Source organism: Carettochelys insculpta, chromosome 1, assembly GCF_033958435.1.
Source record: "Carettochelys insculpta isolate YL-2023 chromosome 1, ASM3395843v1, whole genome shotgun sequence".
Classification (NCBI taxonomy): Eukaryota; Metazoa; Chordata; order Testudines; family Carettochelyidae; genus Carettochelys; species Carettochelys insculpta.
Window position 1 is genome coordinate 311986655 of NC_134137.1, and position 21030 is coordinate 312007684.

The 21030-nt window shown below is 45.7% G+C and overlaps 1 protein-coding gene across 6 annotated transcripts in view; it reads right to left on the bottom strand.

Moving 5' to 3' along the window:
• Positions 1–12148, bottom strand: part of CPSF6 (cleavage and polyadenylation specific factor 6) — a 50071-nt gene extending 37923 nt beyond the window's left edge. For all 6 annotated transcript variants that reach the window (XM_075013088.1, XM_075013116.1, XM_075013106.1 and 3 more), the window contains exon 1: positions 11975–12148. In XM_075013088.1, coding sequence (XP_074869189.1) covers positions 11975–12034 — 60 coding nt within the window. In that variant the 5' untranslated portion in view covers positions 12035–12148. The remainder of the gene's footprint in view (positions 1–11974) is intronic.
• Between the last annotated feature and the right edge of the window lie 8882 nt (positions 12149–21030).

A 21030-nucleotide genomic window follows, 5' to 3' on the forward strand; every position in this document is an offset into this window, starting at 1 on the left:
TGCAGTTCACATCACACAGCCAACTGTTTCAGTTACACTAGTATGAGGGAGGATAATGTTACAAAACTGAGAAAGCAGTCAAATTATTTACAGGTGGAACAACTAAGAAAATCCACAAAAACTAAAAGCACAGGTGAATATTATTTTATTGTTTGTACTATGGTAGCATCTATTCTAGATGGCCCAACAGGAACTGAGGCCCCATTGTGATATGTGCTGTATATACACACTCAGTAACAGGCAATCTCCACTCAAGACCTTACAAGCAAGGGCAAAACCTTAAATACATATAAATCATTTTTCAATACATTTCATTAATTTTTTTGATTTATACAGCCTTATCTGAATATTAAAGCTAACATCTTAAGCTGAAAGCCAGTCTAAATCCTTATAAAGTATACGGCATTTACCCCATTCATTTTCTCTATTTCCAGGTTCCATTGTGTTAGCCGGAAGGAGGCAGAAAGATAACAAATGCATTCAAGAATTTGTAGAAGGGTGTTAAAGACACAGTGTACCATCATGTGATTGCCAACAGATTTCAGATGATGTTTTTTTCTTTTACAAAGGTCATATTCCCATCGACTACTTAACTATTACGGTCCTGGGACTATTTAATTACCCACTGGCCCAATACCTATTTCATAACACTGTAGGAGTCTTGTATACTTAGCCTAACTTGAAAAACCTAATTATTTTTATTATCCAACTACTGGGTATGTCTCAAAACTGTTTCTTATTTTCAAGGTTCCCTTTTAAATAATTTTTATATGATACTAGAGTCACCAGTACATATGATCAGACACAAATGCAAAAACACATATTCACACTGTAACTGTATGTTTTTTGCCAGGCTCTGCTGTAGAAAAAATATACAACTGTCAACAGCTACATCCATCAATCCAGCAGAAACAAGGTCAAAGAGAAAATGAGGACACAGAATACTGAGGTTTTCTCCAAATTGACTATCAGAGGGGTAGCCGGGTTAGTCTGGATCTGTAACAGCAATGAAGGGTCCTGTGGCACCTTATAGACTAACAGATAAGTCTCTCCAAATTGAGGCATTAAAACACATCTGAACCTCGTGCACTACAACCTACCAGGAAGTCTCATCTCTATTATAAGATCAACCAAAACTTCCTCTCCTACAGGTGAAGCTCAGCTTCCCGCTTTAATTTCATAATTCATCACTCGGGAAAATGTTAGCTGAATAAGAACAAGAATGACTTTCTGTTTAAAAGTACTGAGAGCATCAATAAACTACCATGTGCCCACTGTAATCACAGCATGGCAAGAAATTTTTAAACCAGTGGTTCTCACGGTTATGTGACTCAGAAGCCATATTTGCGACCACATTTAACCATTTTTGGAAGATGGTTTACTAATCTGCAGAAGCTCACAGCTGTATTTTGACTGAATTGGCATGCTAATTTACCAGAGCCTTTCAATTTCACAAACTCCATCAATAGATCTGCATCTCTGAGCTCCACGCAGATTTCTTCCATGTCAGCCAGCTCAATGAAAAATGGATTATTCACCAAAAGGAATAGTTTGTCACAATTCTTAAAATCACTGAATCCGGCACCTCAATTCTCATTCAGCTCATCCAGTACATAATAGAAATGCCTCTGACTCAAGGGGGCAGCATCCACAGCACCAGGATATTTTGCCTCACCACTTTCTGCAAGTTTGAAAAAAACACAGTAGTCACCTTTGCTGACACTGCTGTGTAGTAACTACAGTCTGACAAAGAATATTTTGATAGCTATGTAGTTTGTACATAATCTTATTCTCAGCCTACATTTTCACATTTAACTCATTTAAGTGCTAAGTGACATTGCACAGAAATGTAATAGATAGCTACCAGTCCAAGTTGTCCAAAAGTGCAAACTGATCTGTTCTTCCACGCCCAACAGCGAAAAATGAGAGTGGTTCACAAACATCCACAAAATGTGTGAAATCCATCTGATCTCAATGGGCAAAACCAAATCCCCATATGAGGCTCTTCAAATTCCTCACACAAAAAGCCAAAATTGGTGACGAATCCTAGCCCAAAGCTCTGACACAACTGATCAATGAACTATATCAGTCATCACATAATTTAGAACAAGACTTTACAAATAAGGATTGCTCATGCACAGTGCAATGATATGAAAAAAGGTCACTTGTCCATTTTCAGGGTATGTTTCAGCACAGCTATGCTCCCGTTCTTCTTTCCAAGCATAGCAGGAGCACTGTGGACTGTTATTACTGTAATTTTTTTTTTTGGTGGTAAGATGAATTCTTTCAAGCTATCCAGATTCAAGGTATTTTAATTTCCTCTCCAGTTGTGCCACTTTGCAGGGGAACTTTATCTAATAATTCTTCTATCACATCAAGATCAGCAATTCTAGCTCTGAGAAATAGAAGTTACTTTGGGATTTTATTGATATCCAGACTTTCATCCGTAACAAGGCACACAAGCTGGGAAGAAGACAACCTTTCCTTAATATATTTTTAAATGGGTTCTAAAATATTCAATACACATCTCAACATGGCTGAATAAGAGAGCTGAAGTTCTCTCACCTCTTTCTCAAGCTCTTTTTTGTCAAGACACGGGGTTGAGGAGGCTACTAAAATGCAGTGTTTTATTGTCATGCCATGAACATAAGGATTCATCCGTTTCATTATTTCCATGCATTATTTTGTACGACACCATTTGGGAATTTTTTGCTTGTGTTAACATGAAACACGTTTTGTTGTTTTATTCTTTGCTGGTTGAGGTTTTTAAGTCTCTCCTTCCTAAATTCACTTCCCAATTGAAAATCGAAGTTCACATGACTAGCTGCGTAACATCTGATTTGATTAGATTTTTTAAATTGGGCAATGGAATTGTCACATATTAAGCAGATTCATTTACTGGGCACAAAGAAATAATTATGTTCACATTCCTCTGTAAAGGATAAGTATCCATCTTCGTACCTGTGCTTTTTCATGGCTTTCCCCAGAGTAGTATCCTGCCCACAGCAGGGGATAGCTAAGTACACGAGTGTTCAACTAATTCTAATTGGTCTTTAACTAAGCTCAGGGAGTGAGGGAGAAGACCAGGAACTCCTCCTCTGGGAATGCCAGCAAATAGCTGCTCATGGCATTCAGTGAGGAAAGAGAAAATGTGAAGAGGGGAGGAAGCCTCAAAGAGCCCCAAAATGGTGGACTAAGGATCGCTGTCTTAAATAATGTTCACACCATAGCAAAGTTTATTAGATACATTAATGTGCACCGTAAAACATTTTTAGTTAGTAAATATGCACTGATTAGATTTTTAGTGCTAGACTGGTTGCCTCTAAACCATACTGATCCCCCATTTCATAGGTACTTGCCCTCCTATACAGCTCAACACATAACACAGCAGAAAACTCTTCAAGAAGATAGCTTAAGGTGTATAAGAATTCCTAAAAGGTGAAGACATGCAGTAAAGAATGCCAGAGAGTATAAATGAGTGGGAACTTGTTTCCCAAAGCTGCCAAGAAAAAGTCTGAATTGAGCATCCTGAAGGCAAAGCAAAGGAATTCTAGTAAGTTTCCTCAAAGTTTACTGGCCAAGATTTTAACCAAAAAGGTTATGATGACAGCAGCACTGCCCATATACACTGGAACCTTGGCATTAAGAGCAACTCGGAAACAAAGTGTAATTCATATGTTATAGCAGTTATTTCAAAAGTTTACAACTGAAAAATAACAATACAGCTTTGAAACTTTACTGTGCAGAAGAAAAATGCTGCTTTTAACCATCTAAATATAAATGAAACAAAGTTTCCTTAGTATGTCAAATCTTTTTTTAAAGTTTTACACTTTTTTGAAGTACTTTATATTTAATGCAGTATTGTAATGTATTTCATTTTTTACCCTCTCTGCTGGCGGCTTATTGCGTACTTCTGGTTCCAAATGAGGTATGTTTTTGACCAGTTCATAACTCTGGTGTTTGTAACTCAAAGGTTAAGTCTATACTACAGAAATATGTTGATTTCAGATACGCAATTCTAGCTACGGCATTTGCATAACTAAGATTTGATGTATCAAAATCAACTTATTTCCCTAGTAAAGACCTAGCCTCTATACTCTCCCATCGACCTCCCTTACTCCAGAGAGGTTAATTTTGCCACATCTTTACCAGACGCGCAAGATCAAACTGGGAAATCAAACCAGACTGGGTCGATCTTCCCAGCAGTACACGCATACCCTAAAGTTCTACCGTATACAAAACTGAAAAAAAAAGTACCCTTCACTCCCTACAGCATACCTGGACCTTGCAAGAAACAGCATTACCACAGTTCTCACTATCAGCATGGGTCTCCCTCTACAGCCAGTTTTACCATCAAGAGAAGAGAGCAAATCACAGGTTTGCAGGACAGTAGAAAGTCAGACAAGGCTGAATATGAATAAAACAGCAAGAAAAATCTTGTGCTGTGATTCTGTTATGGAAACTGTAACTTTTAATACTCACTGCAACTTTTAGTGCCCCTCCCCCATTACGATGGCGGGTTGGTCGAGGCAAATTCGAATAACTGGCATTGTGACTTGGATCACAGGTCAAAAGACCACTTAAACCTGGCCCAACCACCCCTTCAGGATGACATGAGACATTAGATTGGCATCCAGGAAAAAACTGACTAAACAACAGTGTAATCTGGTGCAAGAGATGGAACTGTGGTGGTACACAAGGATGACAACCTCAAAGACTTTACTTCTGCAGCTGCATGGGGAAGAAGCTCAGAAAGGCGCCACTAAGTGGGGCCAGGTGGGATCTGGGACTTATGTCACCCAGAGAGTGCAATACCAGAACAGGAAAGCCTCAGAAGCAACAGATCCATAATAGGGCTTCCAAAGGTCTCAGAGCTGGGGCCAGCTCAGGGCAGAAGAGGCTCAGGCCCCACACACACCCTGGACTAGAGACTGGCAAAGGAGAGAGCATCCAGCCTATGCCAGAGGAAAAAAGGACACTGCTAGTAATTCTGTCCTTATAGCATTCTTACCCTCTAACGCACCACAGCGCCACTTTAAAGGCTGTTCCACACACATGCAAGTGTCCATCATGAGGGAGGAGCAGTAGGGACAAATGTACAAAAAGGATTGAAACCCTGTGCAAGAGGTAGCAAAGGCACTCAGTCATACATGACTGGAGCTTATATGTTGGTGTAAACCCAGGACTGGACTCCTTCCAGGAGTATGAAGATGGGAGGCCTTTATTCTACATTCTCATTGTTTGTTTCATTATGGGATTTGAATTGACAGAATCAAAACTGCAACTTCAACTGTGGTCACAACTTCTGAACAACAAGAACAAATATCTACAACTTTCTCACAGCCTTTATTAAATGAACGCATGTGTCTTGTGCATTACTTTTTTATTTTTAATTTAGCAAAGACAAGTAGGTTTTAAACAAGTGGGATCCTACCAAATTCATGGCCGTGAAAAACACATCAGAGAATGAAATCTGGGGGAAGACCAGCATTTCTCAAATTGGGAGTCCTGACCCAAAAGAGCTGTGGAAAAGGAGAGGTGGTCACAATACCGTCCCCCTTACTTCTATGCCGTCTCCAGAGCAGGGTGGCCAGAGACAGGCAGCTGTTGACTGGATGCACCGCTAGATAGGCCATGCTCTGCCATCAGCAGCACAAAATTAAGGGGAGCAATACCGTACTGTGCCTTCCTTATTTCTGCACTTCTGCTGGCAGGGACTCTGCCTCCCGAACTGAGCTCCTGGACAGTAGCCACCTCTCCAGCTCTGATGGCAACAATGCCAACAGCAGTAGCGCAGAAGTCAAAGTAGTAGTACTGCAATGCTCTTACAATAACCTTTCAAACTTCTCTTCCATATACTCAACTTCTTTTTGGGTCAGTGCCTCTACACTTACAACACTGACATTTCAGATTTAAATAACTGAAATCATTAAATTTACCATTTTTAAAATTCTATGACTGTGAAATTGACCAAAATGGACTGTGAACTTGGTATGGCCTTCTTTACAAGTCTCTTTGAGGAAGTCTGTTTTGAAGAGACACCGGAAGGAGGATGCAGTCAGGCATAAAAAGCGATAACTAAGAAGAAGCCTTGAGTTAAACAAAATATCCTTTGTAGGCAGTTTTGGTTGAGAAAAAGATAGAGAAAAGAGCAAATAAGCTACAGTATAGCTCCCATCAGTCTATTCTACTGGTAAATCAATATTCTGTTCATCATTTCCTTTCTGTTCCCTATGATCGGTCTGTTTCCATCTAATGTATCTTGTCTCAGCTTTAACAGAGAAGGTTTGGTTTGATTCACTTGGCAGGATTTGTTTGTAGCTAGTGCCTATTAACTCACTGTCAACTCAATTAGATGCTAAGAAAGAAAGGTAGGACACAATTAAGCATGTAATCTTTTCTTAACAGAGAATATGTACTATCTAAACAAAAAGACGACAATCAAAACAGCATTTTAGACATTTGCCACTTTACGGTGACCAGAAGCAGAGGAAACTGCTTGATAAGCTCCATGACTGCCTTCCATGGTGCTCTTCAAAGAAATAATTTATTCAGTGAAGAGCTTTTGTGGGACAGACCCATGAGTCTGTACCGGAAATGAAGTTGAGCTGAAGAAGTGGGTATGTCCCACAAAAGCTCGTCACCCAATAAATCATTTCGTTAGTCTTTGAAGTGCTACATTTCTGCTGGTTTTTTTGTTGGAGTACAGACTAACATGGCTACCTCTCCGTTACTATTCAAAGAAATGTTACCTATAATGTCACAAAACTTTAAGTGCTTTTCTAGAGAAGTTTTATAAGGACATCAGGAGGAATAACACTACTATGGAAAATCGTGTTTTACAGCAAGCAAGCAAGCAATCTGCCAGAGAAAGAAAGATAAACAGCCAAAACTAATGCTTAGTCTACCCTTATAAGTTTTATTAGCATAGCTACGGGGGGGGCGCTGAGGGGGAAGAGCAGGAGACCCACACTTTACACACTTCAATCAACATACTTATTAACATATATCTATGCTGACCAAAGACCTACTGTACAAGCAGAAGCTTTCTTTGGTGCCAATGTCCAGACAAACAAAATGATTATAGTAGACCGCCAACTTATGCAGGGGTTGCGTTCTTGCGCAACCCCACGTGTCAAAATTCATGCAACTCAGAGGAGCCAGGAAACAGACAAATGCAACAGTGCTGGTCACTTTCCAGTCTCCTGTGAGCAGCAGGTAGACAAGATCCTGGCTCTGGGCTGCCCACTACTCATAGGTCAGGGGAAATTGACCAACGCTGATCAGTTTCCCTGCTCCTCTCAGAGGCAGCAGCCCCAGACAGGATGTTGGGGTTGAAAGTTTTATTCTCTTTTAGGCTGTTTAAACTTTGGATTTTAAGCTTAACAAGGTAGCAGTGTAAGGTAACATATGTAACACACTGATTTTATTGATTGAGTTCTTTACTTGAATATAGGCTTCCTGTTTTAGAGTTTGGTGAATTTAGTAAGTAAGTGAGTTTGGTATTGTGTCTATGTTAATGAGATTACCAGATGATGCTGAAGGCTGAGGCCTTAATTGTTTGATTTACAATGCCTTTTACTCTGCTTTTCTCTGAGAGTCCTTGTAAGAATTGCTTGTGTGTGAAAGTGGTATGTCTGTGTTGAGATAAAGGTGTGAAGGTTAAACCCAGAGCCAGATGGTCAAGAAAGGAGGGGCAAAGTGTGTGTGAAGACAGACTACACAGTGTCAGAGAAGGACCATCAGTGCATACCCCGGTCAAGAAGTGATTGGACTGGCAGAGTGACAACTCTAAAGCATGGAGCAGGCACCCCTAAGGACAACTGATTACAGGATGAGCCTTTCAGAGATGGTTATTGATTAGGATGACCCTTCTGCAAATGTTATGAGAACGACTGGTATCAAAATATAACATACCAGTCACAGACTGACACAACAAATCTCAATGGAGGAAAGGATTATAAAAGCCGGGTACTTTGCCATGGGACTTTGGGTTCACCTTCCCCAACTCCAGGAGAGCATCGGATCGCGACCGACAAGGCCCTGCTCCCCTCCTGTGATCAGTTTAGCTGGCCACAAGATTGATCCAGGCTCTGGATTGATAACTATAACATCGTTTGTCACGACTGTGTGCACGCGCAAGAGAGAAGCATATGTTACTGTTATATTCTCAATAAATGTGGCATACTGCCTTTTCCCCTATAAAAGATCTCTTGTGCTTTGCTTAAGCATAATAAGGAGCAGTTTCCCCACTCCTCTCAGGGGCAACAGCTGCTCATATCAGTGGCAGCCCAGAGCCAGGCTCTCAGCTGCTGATGCTGACAGGAACAGGGAAACTGACCAGGGCAACAGCCCTGGTCGGTTTCCTGGCTCTAGCCAGTGGAGGCCAGCAGGGAACCAGGCTCTGGTTCCTAGTTCCCCTCCACTGGTTGGAGCCAGGGGTGAACCTGGATCACACTGACATTGCAAAAGACAGCATATTCTCAATAATCTTCTATTTGACAGCCATGTTTCCAACTATGATTCCAAGATTTCACTGGGTGGGGTGCAGCTTGATCTACTGCTGGTGCTCAGGCTCATCCATCTCATTAAAAATGTTGAAATCTGTTACTGTTTTTATGTATTTATATACTGATTAATAAATAGTTTTTACATTCTACAAACGTATTCTCTTACACATGCTGAAAGAGGATTTCTTCATATGAATGTAACTGAAATTTCCATCCATTTGGATTTCTTTAGACGGGTTTGGGGGGGGGGGGGTGGCGCTAATTGTAGGGATAAAAAGTGGGGCCAAATGTACAAACTTTGCTTACCCCTGTACTAGGAGACCTTGCATAGAGCAAGAATTTTTTCTTGTTTCCTGGTTTCTTTATCAATCTGTAGACTGAAATTTTCATGTATGTGTTACAGTGTCTTTAACCCTCTTTGGTGCTAGTACGATCATATGTTTTGCAAAATTTCAAAGGATATGGGGATTTCCAATACAGAGACAGGAGAGATTTTCCTGTTTGGTACAATCTCTCTGTGGAAGGGTTGTTGTTCTGTTTGGCCGTGTCTGCATGAGCCAAAAACTTCGAAATTGCCATGCAAATGGCCATTTTGATGTTTACTAATGAAGCGCTGAAATACATATTCAGCGCCTCATTAGCACGCGGATGGCCGCAGCACACATGGCTCGCTGCCGCGCGGCTCGTCCAGACAGGGCTCCTTTTTGAAAGGACCCCAGCTCCTCTGAAGTCCCCTTATTCCTATCTGCTCATAAGAATAAGGGGACTTCAAAGTAACCGGGATCCTTTCAAAAAGGAGCCCCATCTGGACGAGCCGTGTCAATTTCAAAGTGCCGCAGCCATTCCCATGCTAATGAGGCGCTGAATATGTATTTCAGCGCTTCATTAGTAAACTTCAAAATGGGCATTTGCATGGCCATTTCAAAGTTTTTGCCTAGTGCAGACACAGCCTTTGTGTCCCTGTTGCTCTCTCCGTGTCTCTCAGACTATGAGTTGGTAATGGTGTTGCTGTCTTTTACAGTCTCTCTACTGCGACAAGGGCATTGATCTGTGTGTTGCTGCCTCAAACACAGGGTAATGTAGCTCTCTATTACAATCACTCAACATGAATATGGGGGCATTACTTTCTACATCTCTTTAAGAACAAGAAAAAGTCTTGTGGCACCTTATAGACTAACAGATATTCTGTTAGTCTATAACATGCCACAAGACCTTTTGTTGTTCTCGAAGCTACAGACTAACACAGCTACCTCTCTGATACTTTCTACATCTCTTGTTTCTGGGGCCACCACTGTGTGTTACACTTGCTCTCTCTGTGGATACAGAAAGGTGTGTGTGTTAATTATAACCTCTCTGTGGGGTAAGAGGGGCCATTGCTGTGTCTATGTACTTTCTTCCCTTGGGGTGAAAGAAGTTGGGTATTAATCTAATACAGGAGCGGGCAATAAGTTTTGCAGGAAGGCCATTTCAATAACTTTAGTAAGTTGTTACAGGCCACACTTTTCTGTTATATTAATGAAGGGTCTGGGATGGAGTTTGGATGCAGGAGGGTTTCCAACCTGGAGCGGAGAACTGGGGTATCAGAGGGGCTACAGGGTCTGGTGGGGAGTTTGAGTCCAGGAGGGGGTTCTCAGGTAGGGTAGCGGGGTGAGGTGCAGGTTCTGGCCTTGGCCTGAAGGCCTGCATGCCACAACAGTTCCACATCACTCAATACAACCACCTGCAACTGGAAAACATGTCTCTGCACACCACTCGAGAGGGTGGAGGCAAATGGGTCTTCCCTGCTCCCCTTGCAGGCGCAGCACTGCCCCCCACCCCGCACTCCTGTTGGCCAGTTTCCAGCCAATAGGAATTGTAAGCATGGTGCTTTGGGTTGGGGCAGCGCATCGAAACCCGCTGCTCCCCTCCCCACAAGGGTCACACACAGACACACTTGTGGCACCAGCCATGCTGCTCCTGGAAGTGGCCAGCTGCCTCTTCCAGGAGCAGCATGGCTGGTGCCACAACAGGCAGGCAGCCTGCCTAAGTGTCCTACTGCACCACAGGACCTTTAGCAGCCCAAAGGAAACCATTTTGTAGACCAGATTTGCTCCCTGGCCCATATTTTGCCCACCTCTGCCCTACTGTTTGCGTTAGTCACTTTACTATCTCTTCAGGGATATGGACCGGTTGCTGTGTATTGTTATGGTCTCCCTGGGTTTACAGAGACAGCAGTGTATTGCTGGTTAAGCAATACTTCTTGAGAGGACTATAGAGCTATGGGATGGTGTTGCTGGCTATGTAAAACAGCATCTCGGGGGGATGTATCAATGGGTATTTGTTGCAGGATGCATAAGAGTCCAGCAGACAAGGGGATGTGAGATTGGGTGGGGGTTGTTGCTGGGACTATTATAGACCCTCAGGCAGGAGGATGCAGAGATGTGGGTACCACCGAGGCTTTGCAATCTCTCGGAAAAGGGGATGCAGAGACAAGAGCTGACTCCTAATTTTGTTACAGTCTCCAGGGAAGGGTGGTGCAGAGACAGCAGGTACTACTGATGATCTCTTGAGGAAAGTCATGCAGAGATGGGGTCGTCAGTAGGTGCCTTACAGTTGCTCAGAGAAAGAGATGCAGAGACAGGGAGCGCTGCTGGGTGCCTTACAGTCCCTTAAGGAAAGGGATGCAGAGATGGGTGGGGGGCTACATGCTGTTGGGGGCATTACAGTCTCTGGAGGAAACAGGGGTGCTGCTGGGGGGTATTACACTCTCTGGAGGAAGTGGATGCAGAAATGGTGGCATTGATGGGGAGCATTACAGTCTCTGGGGGAAGTAGATTCAGAGATGTGGGCACTACTGGGGGCGCTACAGTCTCTTGGGGAGGCAGATGCAGAGAGGCTGGCACTGCTGAGGGCGTTAGTCTCTGGTGGAGGGAAATGCAGAGACAAGGACACGGCTGGGGATGCTGCACTCTCGCAGGAGGGGGCGAGCTGGGAGCACACCTGGGGACGTTGTAGTCTCGGGGTCGGCGAGGGGCAGATGCGGAGACGGAGGGTGCTAGTAGGAGCATTACAGTTTTTGAGGAAAGCAGATGCAGAGACGAGGGCACTGCCAGGGGGGCGTTACAGTCTCTGGGGGAGGCGGATGCAGAGACGGGGGCGCGACTGGGGGAGCTAGTCTCTCGGTCAGAGGACGCGAAGATGGAGAGCTGTGGCTCGGGGCGTTACGGTGTCTCCCCCGCGAACCCCCAAAAGGCAGAGGCCCAGGAGGAGCGGGCCGGCTGGACTCCGCGGGCAGCACCTCGGCTGTGGGCCCAGACTCACGAGCCGCTTCAGGCCCCGCGCATGCGGCCTGCGCCAGCGGCCTAGCACTCAGCGGGAAGCCCCCGGCCGGGCGCCTGCTCCAACAATGGCGGCGGCGGCACCGCCTCCTTCCCGCCGCGCGGCCCCGCCAGCAGCGCGCGGGGCCCGACCCCGTCCGCGCGTACCTGGTTGAACTCCTCGCCCACATCGGCGTAGATGTCTATGTGGTCTACGCCGTCCGCCATGTTGCCGCCCGCTCCTCGGGCCGCCGCCGCCGCCGCCGCGCCCGGGTCTACAGCCGCCGCCGCCACCGCCGCCGGGGAAGGGGGTAACGTCACTTCCTGGAGGAGAAAGGCACTTCCGGTTGCTACAGCCTCCTTTCGGGGGCGCTTGAGCCCGCCCCTGGGGAGTGGAGGGGGTCGCACTGGCTGCCGCCCTTCCCCCCGCTGGAGTTTCTCTCCCCGCCACCCCCGCAGACCCGCGAGTCAGTGCGTCACCCCCTGCCGCTGGGCGCAGGTTCGCTCTGGCCAGCCCCCGCCCCCTCGGCCGCGGGGCGTTTGCTGCAGGGTGCGTCGTGCCACAGCGCCCACCCCGCACGTCGGGGGCACATCCTGCCCTAGGCGGCGATTTAATGCGGGCCCGTGTTGCCCAGGCCCCACCAGTATTCAGGGAGCGGGGCGCGGTGCGGCGCCCGGCGCCCCCAGCGTTTGCGCTGATATGTTTCAGCGTGGTCCCAGCTGTAGGACGGACTATGGCGGCCATCCCAGGATGCCCGGCGTCGGCAGCCGCAAGCGACCCAGGCCACCCGGCTCCATGTCAAGCAGGGGCAGACGCCAGAAAAAGGCAGGGCTGGGGCCTGAGAGAAGTAGAGGAATGGAGCAGGGGAGAGACCAGAGCAGGCTGGTGTGTGGGCACTCACTGCACCTAGTGCCAGGACCTCTGCTAACTCTGCAAAAGCCGCAAGAGTCCTGCAGCACCTTACAGACTAACAGATATTTTGGAGCATAAGTTTTTGTGGGCAAAGGCCCACTTCATCAGATGAAAAGCAGTCAAGTAGCACTTTAAAGACTATCAAAATAATTTATTTGTTGGTGATCTTTCGTGGGACAGACCCACTTCTTCAGACCATGGCCAGACCAGAACAGACTCAATATTTAAGGCACAGAGAACCAAAAACGGTGATCAAGGAGGACAAATCAGAAAAAAATGATCAAGGTGAGCAAATCAGAGAGTGGAGTTGGGGGAGGTCAAGAATTAGATTAAGCCAAGTATGCAGACAAGCCCCTATAGTGACTCAGGAAGTTCCCATCCCGGTTCATACCACGTGTTAATGTGTTGAATTTGAATATAAAAGCCAGCTCATCTGTTTCTCTTTGAATAGTAGTGTGAAATTTTTTTTTCAGTAACACGCATACCTTTAAGTCATGAATGGAAAGCCCCATTCCATTAAAATGTTGACTAACTGGTTTGTGGATCTGGAGTGTTTTGATGTCTGTTTTGTGCTTCATCAGATGGTGTGAGTAGGGGGTTCCAGAGGAGGGTTTAAATATGTGGACTTATGAAAAGGAAGGGGTCCCAGGCAAGAGGAGGACCAGAGTTGACAAGATCTGTTAAGTCACTCAGGATGTGGCCCATTATCAGTAGCTAATGTGGAGGTGTGAACATCAAGGCTATGTCTACACTTAGTAAAAACTTTGAAATGGCCATGCTAATGGCCAAATCGAAGAATACTCATGAGGCGCTGAAATGCATAGTCAGCACCTCATTAGCATACTGGTGGCTGTGGCACATCGAAAGTGCTGCAGGTTGCTCCTGCACCACTCATCTATACTGACCCCCACCAACATCGAAATCCCCTTATTCCTATGAGCTTGGAGGAAATGAACAGAACAGGTCACTATCAAGCGATCCATCCCCAGTTGCCCATTCCCATCTTCTGGCAAACAGACGAGGGATACCAAATTCAGATTTCGTGTGGAGAGCAACAGCTTTGTAATCAACAATTTTTATGCCTTCAGAGGTTTCTGATGCCATTTTGATTTATTATTTTTAAATGGAACAACTAAATTGTAGAGCTATAGGGCTATTGTCAACACCCAGGAATGCAACCCCCAAAAGGGACCAAACCCCCAAATAAATCCATTTTATTCAGTTTTACACAGAGAAGGCTTATGAGATTGTCCTCTTTGTCAGTGAAAGATGCACAGGGGTTGTTCCCCCCAGGTAACAGTTATTTACACTGGACTTGATCATAAACAAATGTGTTTTTATTAAATATAAAAAGTAGGAGTTGATTAGCTGCAGGTAAAACCAGACAGATCAAAGTAAGTTGTTAAGCCAAAATAAAAAAGCATGCCAGCTAATTCTAATACATTAAGATACTTGTTACGTGCAAATTCTTAGACCTGGTCTACACTAGGAGATTAAGTCAAATTTAAGGGTCTAATTTAGATTTTATAAACTATCTGTCTACACCCCAGCACTCAACAGGTTGATTTTAAGGGGCTCTAAAATCCACCCAAAGCAACTTGAGAAGTTAAATTTGCAAAGTTGAACTATACAAGTGGAGATGGCAGCATTATTAATATCAGTTTTATTTGCCTTTAAACTGTCCCATGGTGTCCCAAGGTGTCCTCTCCGGTCATCACTCCACCTATGCTCTCTCCAGATGAGCTAGAAGTCAGTGACAGGAAGCGGTTGTCATCAGCCTGGAAATTTTTATTAGATTTCCTTTCTTCTCTCGCCAGTGTGGTCATCAGATGTGTGCATCACATCTCTGCAGCACACTTAGCACACCTTGTAGCCATGACTTCTCAGGATCGCAAGAGGGCCCCAGCATGGAGCCATCGGGCGCTCTTGGACCCTTTTTTCAGTTTGGATTGAAGAAGCTATTTTTATCCAGCTCAAATCCAGCAAAAGGAATGCTGATATTTATGCAAAAATATTGCGAGGCATGATTCAGAAAGGGTACAGCAGGGACACATAAAGATCGAGGAGATGAGGCAGAGCTACCAGAAATGCAAGACAGCCAACAGTCAGTCTGAGGCATCTCCCCAGAAATACTAATACTACAAAGAGCGACGCACTTTTCTGGGGACAGACTCGCATCAACTCCTGTGTCCTCGGGAGGATGATGAAGCACGTCCTGATGTGGAAGGGATGGATGACAATGGGGTCCATTCCACAGTAGAATTAGATTCTGAAAGCCAGGAGCTGTTTGTTGAGCTGGAGCCCATGGATTCTGCCTCCTTAACTCAGGAGGTGGCTTCAGAGGCCAACCTGGATCTTGGCAAGGGCACTTCTGGAAGGTGGTTTATATTTCTTTGATAATAGTATGTTGTAGTTGTGAGGTGGAGAGTCTATGCCTCTTTCCCTAGAACAGCTTGTTAATATTTCTGGGGATGGAGCGCTGATCTTGTTTGGACAAAAACCTGAAGGTCTTAGACAGGCACTTTTGGATTCTCCTCACAAGATTTTTGGGACGACCTAACTTGTTCTGCTTCCACGGTAAAAACCTTACTGCACCAAGCCACCAGTAAGCAATCTGGAAACATAGACCCACAGAGCATTCTTGCAAATTTTCCAGCATGGTACCTGGACAGAACGAGCAATCGTTCCCTATCCCTTTTTCTTGTTCTGAAGGGGCTAATGTCTCGTTTGGCCACCTCAAGCGCATGGGAAGTTCTGTGAGTCACTAATGATTTTTTGCCATGCATCTCCTGGAACAGCCACTTCAAAGTCCAGGCACTGCTTTAAGCAGCAAGCTCTCCAGGCAACCCTCCCGCTCCCCGGCTAGCAGGGCTGGCAGGCATTTGGACCTTCCCATGATTCACATGTGTGTTCTCAATGAATTTTAAGGATTTTTAGCTCCTGAAATAGCAGCATTAAAATCTAATTGCTGCTGCTCCAGGCAACATCCCCCCAGCCCCCAGGGCTGGCAGACGATTGCACACTCCCATAATTTACGTGTGTGCCCCCCAATGACTTTTAATGATTTTTGTAACTCCTTCAGCAGCCGTTTTAAAATCCACGTGCTGCTATAAGCAGTACATGCTCCAGGAAATCCCTATTTCCTCCTGGACCAGCAGGCTTTAAGAATGCCGCGATGCAGCCACCCACTCCTACATGGGCCGCCATCCCTGGGAAAAGTGCAACCTACATGTAAGTCAGGGGTCTACTGTATTTCTAAATTTGTTTTATCAGCAGATGACCCTGGTAAAAGACAAAGAGGGCCCAGTCCAGCAGGTGAGAAGTTGCATCAAACGTGGAAGAAGACCCAGGATGAATTGTTGGAAAATAATTTTGATATAGTCACAAAAGAAAACACAGCTCTGTGATTGGAGCAAAAAAACGATGGACTCTGAAGAATGAATGCATGATTCATTCACGTCCTTTATGGGCAAGCAGACAATTGATTAATTCACTGATAGAAAAATCACAATCAGCGACCTCTGCCTTAATTGAAGCTGTGCTTGATAAAAAGTCAGCAAACCATGCGCCCCTCGCCCACAAATGCCCCATTACATACCTCGCTATCCATACGCATTATTTTCCCTTTTAGAGGCACAGACTCTACAGGCCACTCCAGGCACCACTAATACAGGCCACTCTCCATACCCCATTCATTTTCCTTCCCTGAATGGGGCACGGCATCCCCCAGCTGCTCCAGGCACAATCATTTCAGACCTCCTTCAACCCAATCAGCCCACTCTCTTTTTCCTGCTCCTGGCAGCCACACATTCAGCACCCTCCTCTTGTCAGAGACTCAGAACAAGCAAGGGAAGGTCACAGAGAATCCTGCTTCATAGCCCCACAAAATCAACATGGACCAGAAAACTAACCTTTGACTACCTATTACCTTATTATCTTTTTTTTCCCTATACACCCCATTCTTCCATTAGTGCCCTCTAAATAAAAGCATTATTTATTGAAAAAAGTTTCGTTTATTGATTAGCAAGCTTTGGGGTTGGGTGGTTGGGGGTGGTTGTCTTGCAGTTGATGGACAGTTTCATAAAGGGCGAGGAAACAGCATGGTTCAAGTGATGGGGGAGATGCCAGTTAACGCACTTCATGCTTGTTCACTGACTTGGTTTTCAAGACATCCCTGATTTTCAGTGCCTCTTTTTGGGCTTTGCTGTTTTCCCTTGGGGTCAGTTGCTGATAATTTCTTGCCAGGATCTCTGCCTCAGTCCCCTACGCAGGCATGAAACTTCCCCCTTCAACTTGCAAATATTTTGAAGAATACAGCAGGCCCCAATGACAAGGGTAGAGTTTTCTTCATTGAGGTCTAAGTGGGTTAGAAGGTACCTGGACCTGGCTTTTAAATGGCCAAAGGCACATTCTACCACTATTCTGCACCAGATCAGCCTGTAGTTAAAGAGCTCCTTACTGGAGTCCAGGATGTCTGTGTAGGTTTTCACAAGCCAAGGTAACAAGGGGTAAGCAGGGTCACCCAGAATCACTATGGGCATTTATATACCCTCAATGTTAATTTTCTGGTCTGAGAAGAAAGTACCACTCTGGAGCCTTCTAAACAGACCAGAATTCCTAAAGATTTGTGCATTGTGCACCTTTCCCAACAATGCCATATTGAGGTCAGTGAATCAACCTTTGTGATCCACCAACGCCTGCAACACCATAGAGAAGTATTCCTTGTGCTTAATGTACTCTGAGTCCTGCTGGTCTGGTGCCAGGATGGGACTGTGTGTTCTATCTATGGCCCCACATCTGTTAGGGAATCCCAGGGCAGCAAATCTGTCCACTATCTCCTGCACATTCCCCAGAGGCACTGTCTTCCACGGGAGTGTTGAGGCTCAGGGGGAATTGAAGGCGGTGGCCTGAGCAGTTTTAAAAAAAAAAGCCTTGAGAGGAATTCTACAAAACAACGCAAGTGGCTTGCCTTAGAAGACCTCAGTATATAACCCATGGGGAAGTGCAGGCAGAGCATCCACTCAGTCTCTACCCAAGATCATTGAGGTGGTTATGGAGAAATACAAAATTAAAAGTCTTAACTGAAACGAACTATGACGGTTTATTTATGTTGGGTTTCTTTTACCTACAACAGCATACAAACTACAACAGCAATAACGTAAAAAGGAAATAAAACTCATTATATAGTTACTAACTGAATTACAATTAAATGGTACATATTGATCACCATGTTGTCAGATGGCAAGATATCTGCCTTAAGTACAACTTTTAATTACTGAATGGCAGGCTTGATTACCTTAATCTGGCAGGCTTAATTGCCCTTAGATTTGTCAGGCTGGATTGCCCTTAATAAATAGGACCACAAGAGGCCGCAACTCTAATGCATAGTCCCGATGGGATTCCAGCTTGCCAGGCCAGAGCCCTTGCACCAGTTGACAGTGCGCTACTTCTGCCACTGGAGGATTTGGTGAGGGTGTTTCCTATCACCAGGCAGTTATACTTTAAGCACCTTTTAAGTTTAGGCAAATATAGCTAGCTAGCATAACATTAACTAATTAACAGTAACTACATTAACATTTTAACTGAATACAACACATTACATTTAAAAGGATATTAGCATCTCCGGCTGATTAGCCCAGGAACAGGGCCAATGGCCTTTATTGTTCTGGAAAGTTGTTGTAGCCGGCCGCACAGGTGCGAAGCCGCGCTGCGTCAAGCAAGGCCACTCAGTGAAAAGAATGAAGCCTTGGGGGCGTCAGTCAGCAATGTCGGCTGACGCCAGCCAGTGGCAGCGGTCAGCGTCAGGAAGAGGCGTCGTCACATGGCGGCGCTGGAACCGCGGGTGCTGATCTCCTCGGTTCTCCTCAGCTGCTGTGATGATCGCAGTAGAATGGCGAAGCTGCAGCACTTAAGGCTCTTCCTAGTGATTTTCAGCTTAAGTGATCAGCTCAATTATCTTCAGAAGGCCGAGAAGAGAAGGGAAGGGACAAGCCAGGCCAAAGGCCAAGCAAGCCCCGACCCCTCTGCAACCAAAGAGCAGCCTTTTATAGCCACATCTCATTAGTATGCAGAAAGGTCCAGAAGATTGTCCATATATGGTTATTAGGTTAGTCCATTTTTTAAACTAAGTGTCCATATAAATGGTACGATCTGGTGTTGCTCAGGCCAGACCTGACTGAGAACTTTAGAGCACTTTACAATTTGAATTTCATGTGGCAGTTATAGCCATTGATAGTGGCTGTGCATTGAGACTAATAGAGCAGTGACTGCATATGATTTAGAACGATTGATAAGGGAAATATTTGCTTAATTTAAATGGTTTCTGTGCTCATGCGATTACATAAAGGATCAGGGACCATCACTGACACCTAGAGTAAACACACATTACGCCATTAAGTGATGAGCATGGTCAGATCAGAGGAACAGCTCAGCTTAGTTTGACAAGGAAAAGCATGTTGATCGCCTTGGCTACCTGTGTGACAATAACTCCCACCATAGATTTGCGCACTCCAAATTGATTTCCCACTGACCGCTAGCTGTCTGCCATTGCAACTTCCACAGAGCAATTGCTGTGCACATCTCGACTGTCAAAGCAGGTCTCATTCTGGTAAGGCTGCGCTTGAGGATGGGAGAAAGCAGTTCGCAAAATTCCTTTAAAGTGGCCTTACGTATGCAGAAGTTTCATAGCCCCTGCTGGATGTCCCGGGACTGCAAAATGATGCAATCCCACCAGTCTGTGCCGGTTTTGTGGCTGAAGAACCTGCTCTCCCTGCTCGACAGTGACTCCAGTGCTGCCAGAAACTCAGCAGTTCTTCTCTCCAGAGATTCATGTCAGTCAATGTCCCTGGAAACAATGATCTCATAGTGCACGGGCATTATGTTCAGAAGGTTCTGCATCACAGTGTGGGAACTGAGCACAAGACACTGCATCAAACTTTGAAGCGTATCAGGATCCATGTTAATGCCAGCTGGCAGTCAAGATGAAAACCACAAAAAAATCCTGTTTTATTTCATCTGGAAAGAGGAGGTGAGGGAAATGCATTCTGGGATGATGACATCAGAAACCCAGAACCACTTGCGGAGACTTTTTTCTCCATAAGACACCGGCACAAAATTCCAAAATGCAACGGGACTGCAGGAACTGCGGGATAGGTTTCCACAATGTACTGCTACCACAGCTGAATTCAGGGAACCTTGTGGGAACACACTAAATAGACATTCTAAGCTGGTCGGGACACTCAACCTCAACTTTATAAAATCTAGAGTTAAAAAATCGACTTTAATAAAGTTGGCTTCATTCCCAAGCATAGACATACCCTTAACTCTATCAGTTCTAATTATCTCTTTCACACGGTATGCAGCCTCCCAGCTTCTGCACAATCCTTCCCCCCTTCAGGGCTTTTTTTTCTGCTGTAATGCCGCGGAACGATGTTCTGACACCTTTTTATTTTGTCGCTGCCATTTTGAAAGGTGGCTGGGCTATGCTCCCCATCCACTGCCATATGCATTGGCCAAAGGAGCAGTGGGGGGTGGTGAGATGCAGCTCAGTAGAGCCACACATGTGGTGTGCCCCCGCCCCCCTCTCTGCGCATGCACAGATCCAGCTGGGATCTGTCCCAGCGTGGCTCCACCCAGGAGCTGCATGGCTGCTGCTGCCTTGGCGCCCGTGGCCCGCCACGGTCCTGGATGCCCAGCCCAGTGTGGTGTTTATGCAGCTCTGGCAGCCTGGTGTGGCTTGAGTTGGAGAGGCCCCTACAGCTGCATGTCAGCACAGTAACTTGCCAACATGCACTTGTGGGGAGGGAGGAGAGGGAAAGGCTGGGGGTGCCTGGCTGTGGGGAAGAGGGAGGGCATCCAGTTGTGAGGGGCTGGTGGTGCCTGGTTCTGAGGGTGCCTGATTCTAGGGATGCCTGGCTCTGGGGGGAGAGGGCATTCATTTAGAGCAGGGAGCGGGGACTGGAGGTGTGGGGGGCTAATCCTGTGGGTGATTTGGGAGTGCAGGGGGGCATAGGGTTAAAGCCTGGTGGTGGGTTGGGGCTGTGGGGGCTGGTGGTGTTTTGGGACTAAAGTTCCAGCACCTTTTCTCCTAGAAAAAAAGCACTGCCCCTCTTCAGTCTTAGATGTTTTCAGCAGACTTCTTAGGTGGTAAGTGGGAGTCTCCAGGCATCCGGCAACTCCCCTCTTGTTTGGTTTTCCCCATGGGCAACACTCTGCCTTCCCAGAGAGGGCCCTGCAAATTATGAGGCTGTGGTAGCCCTGCCCCTCCCTTCCTTCAACTTCCACAGGTTGCCATGGGATGTTTTTAGCATGG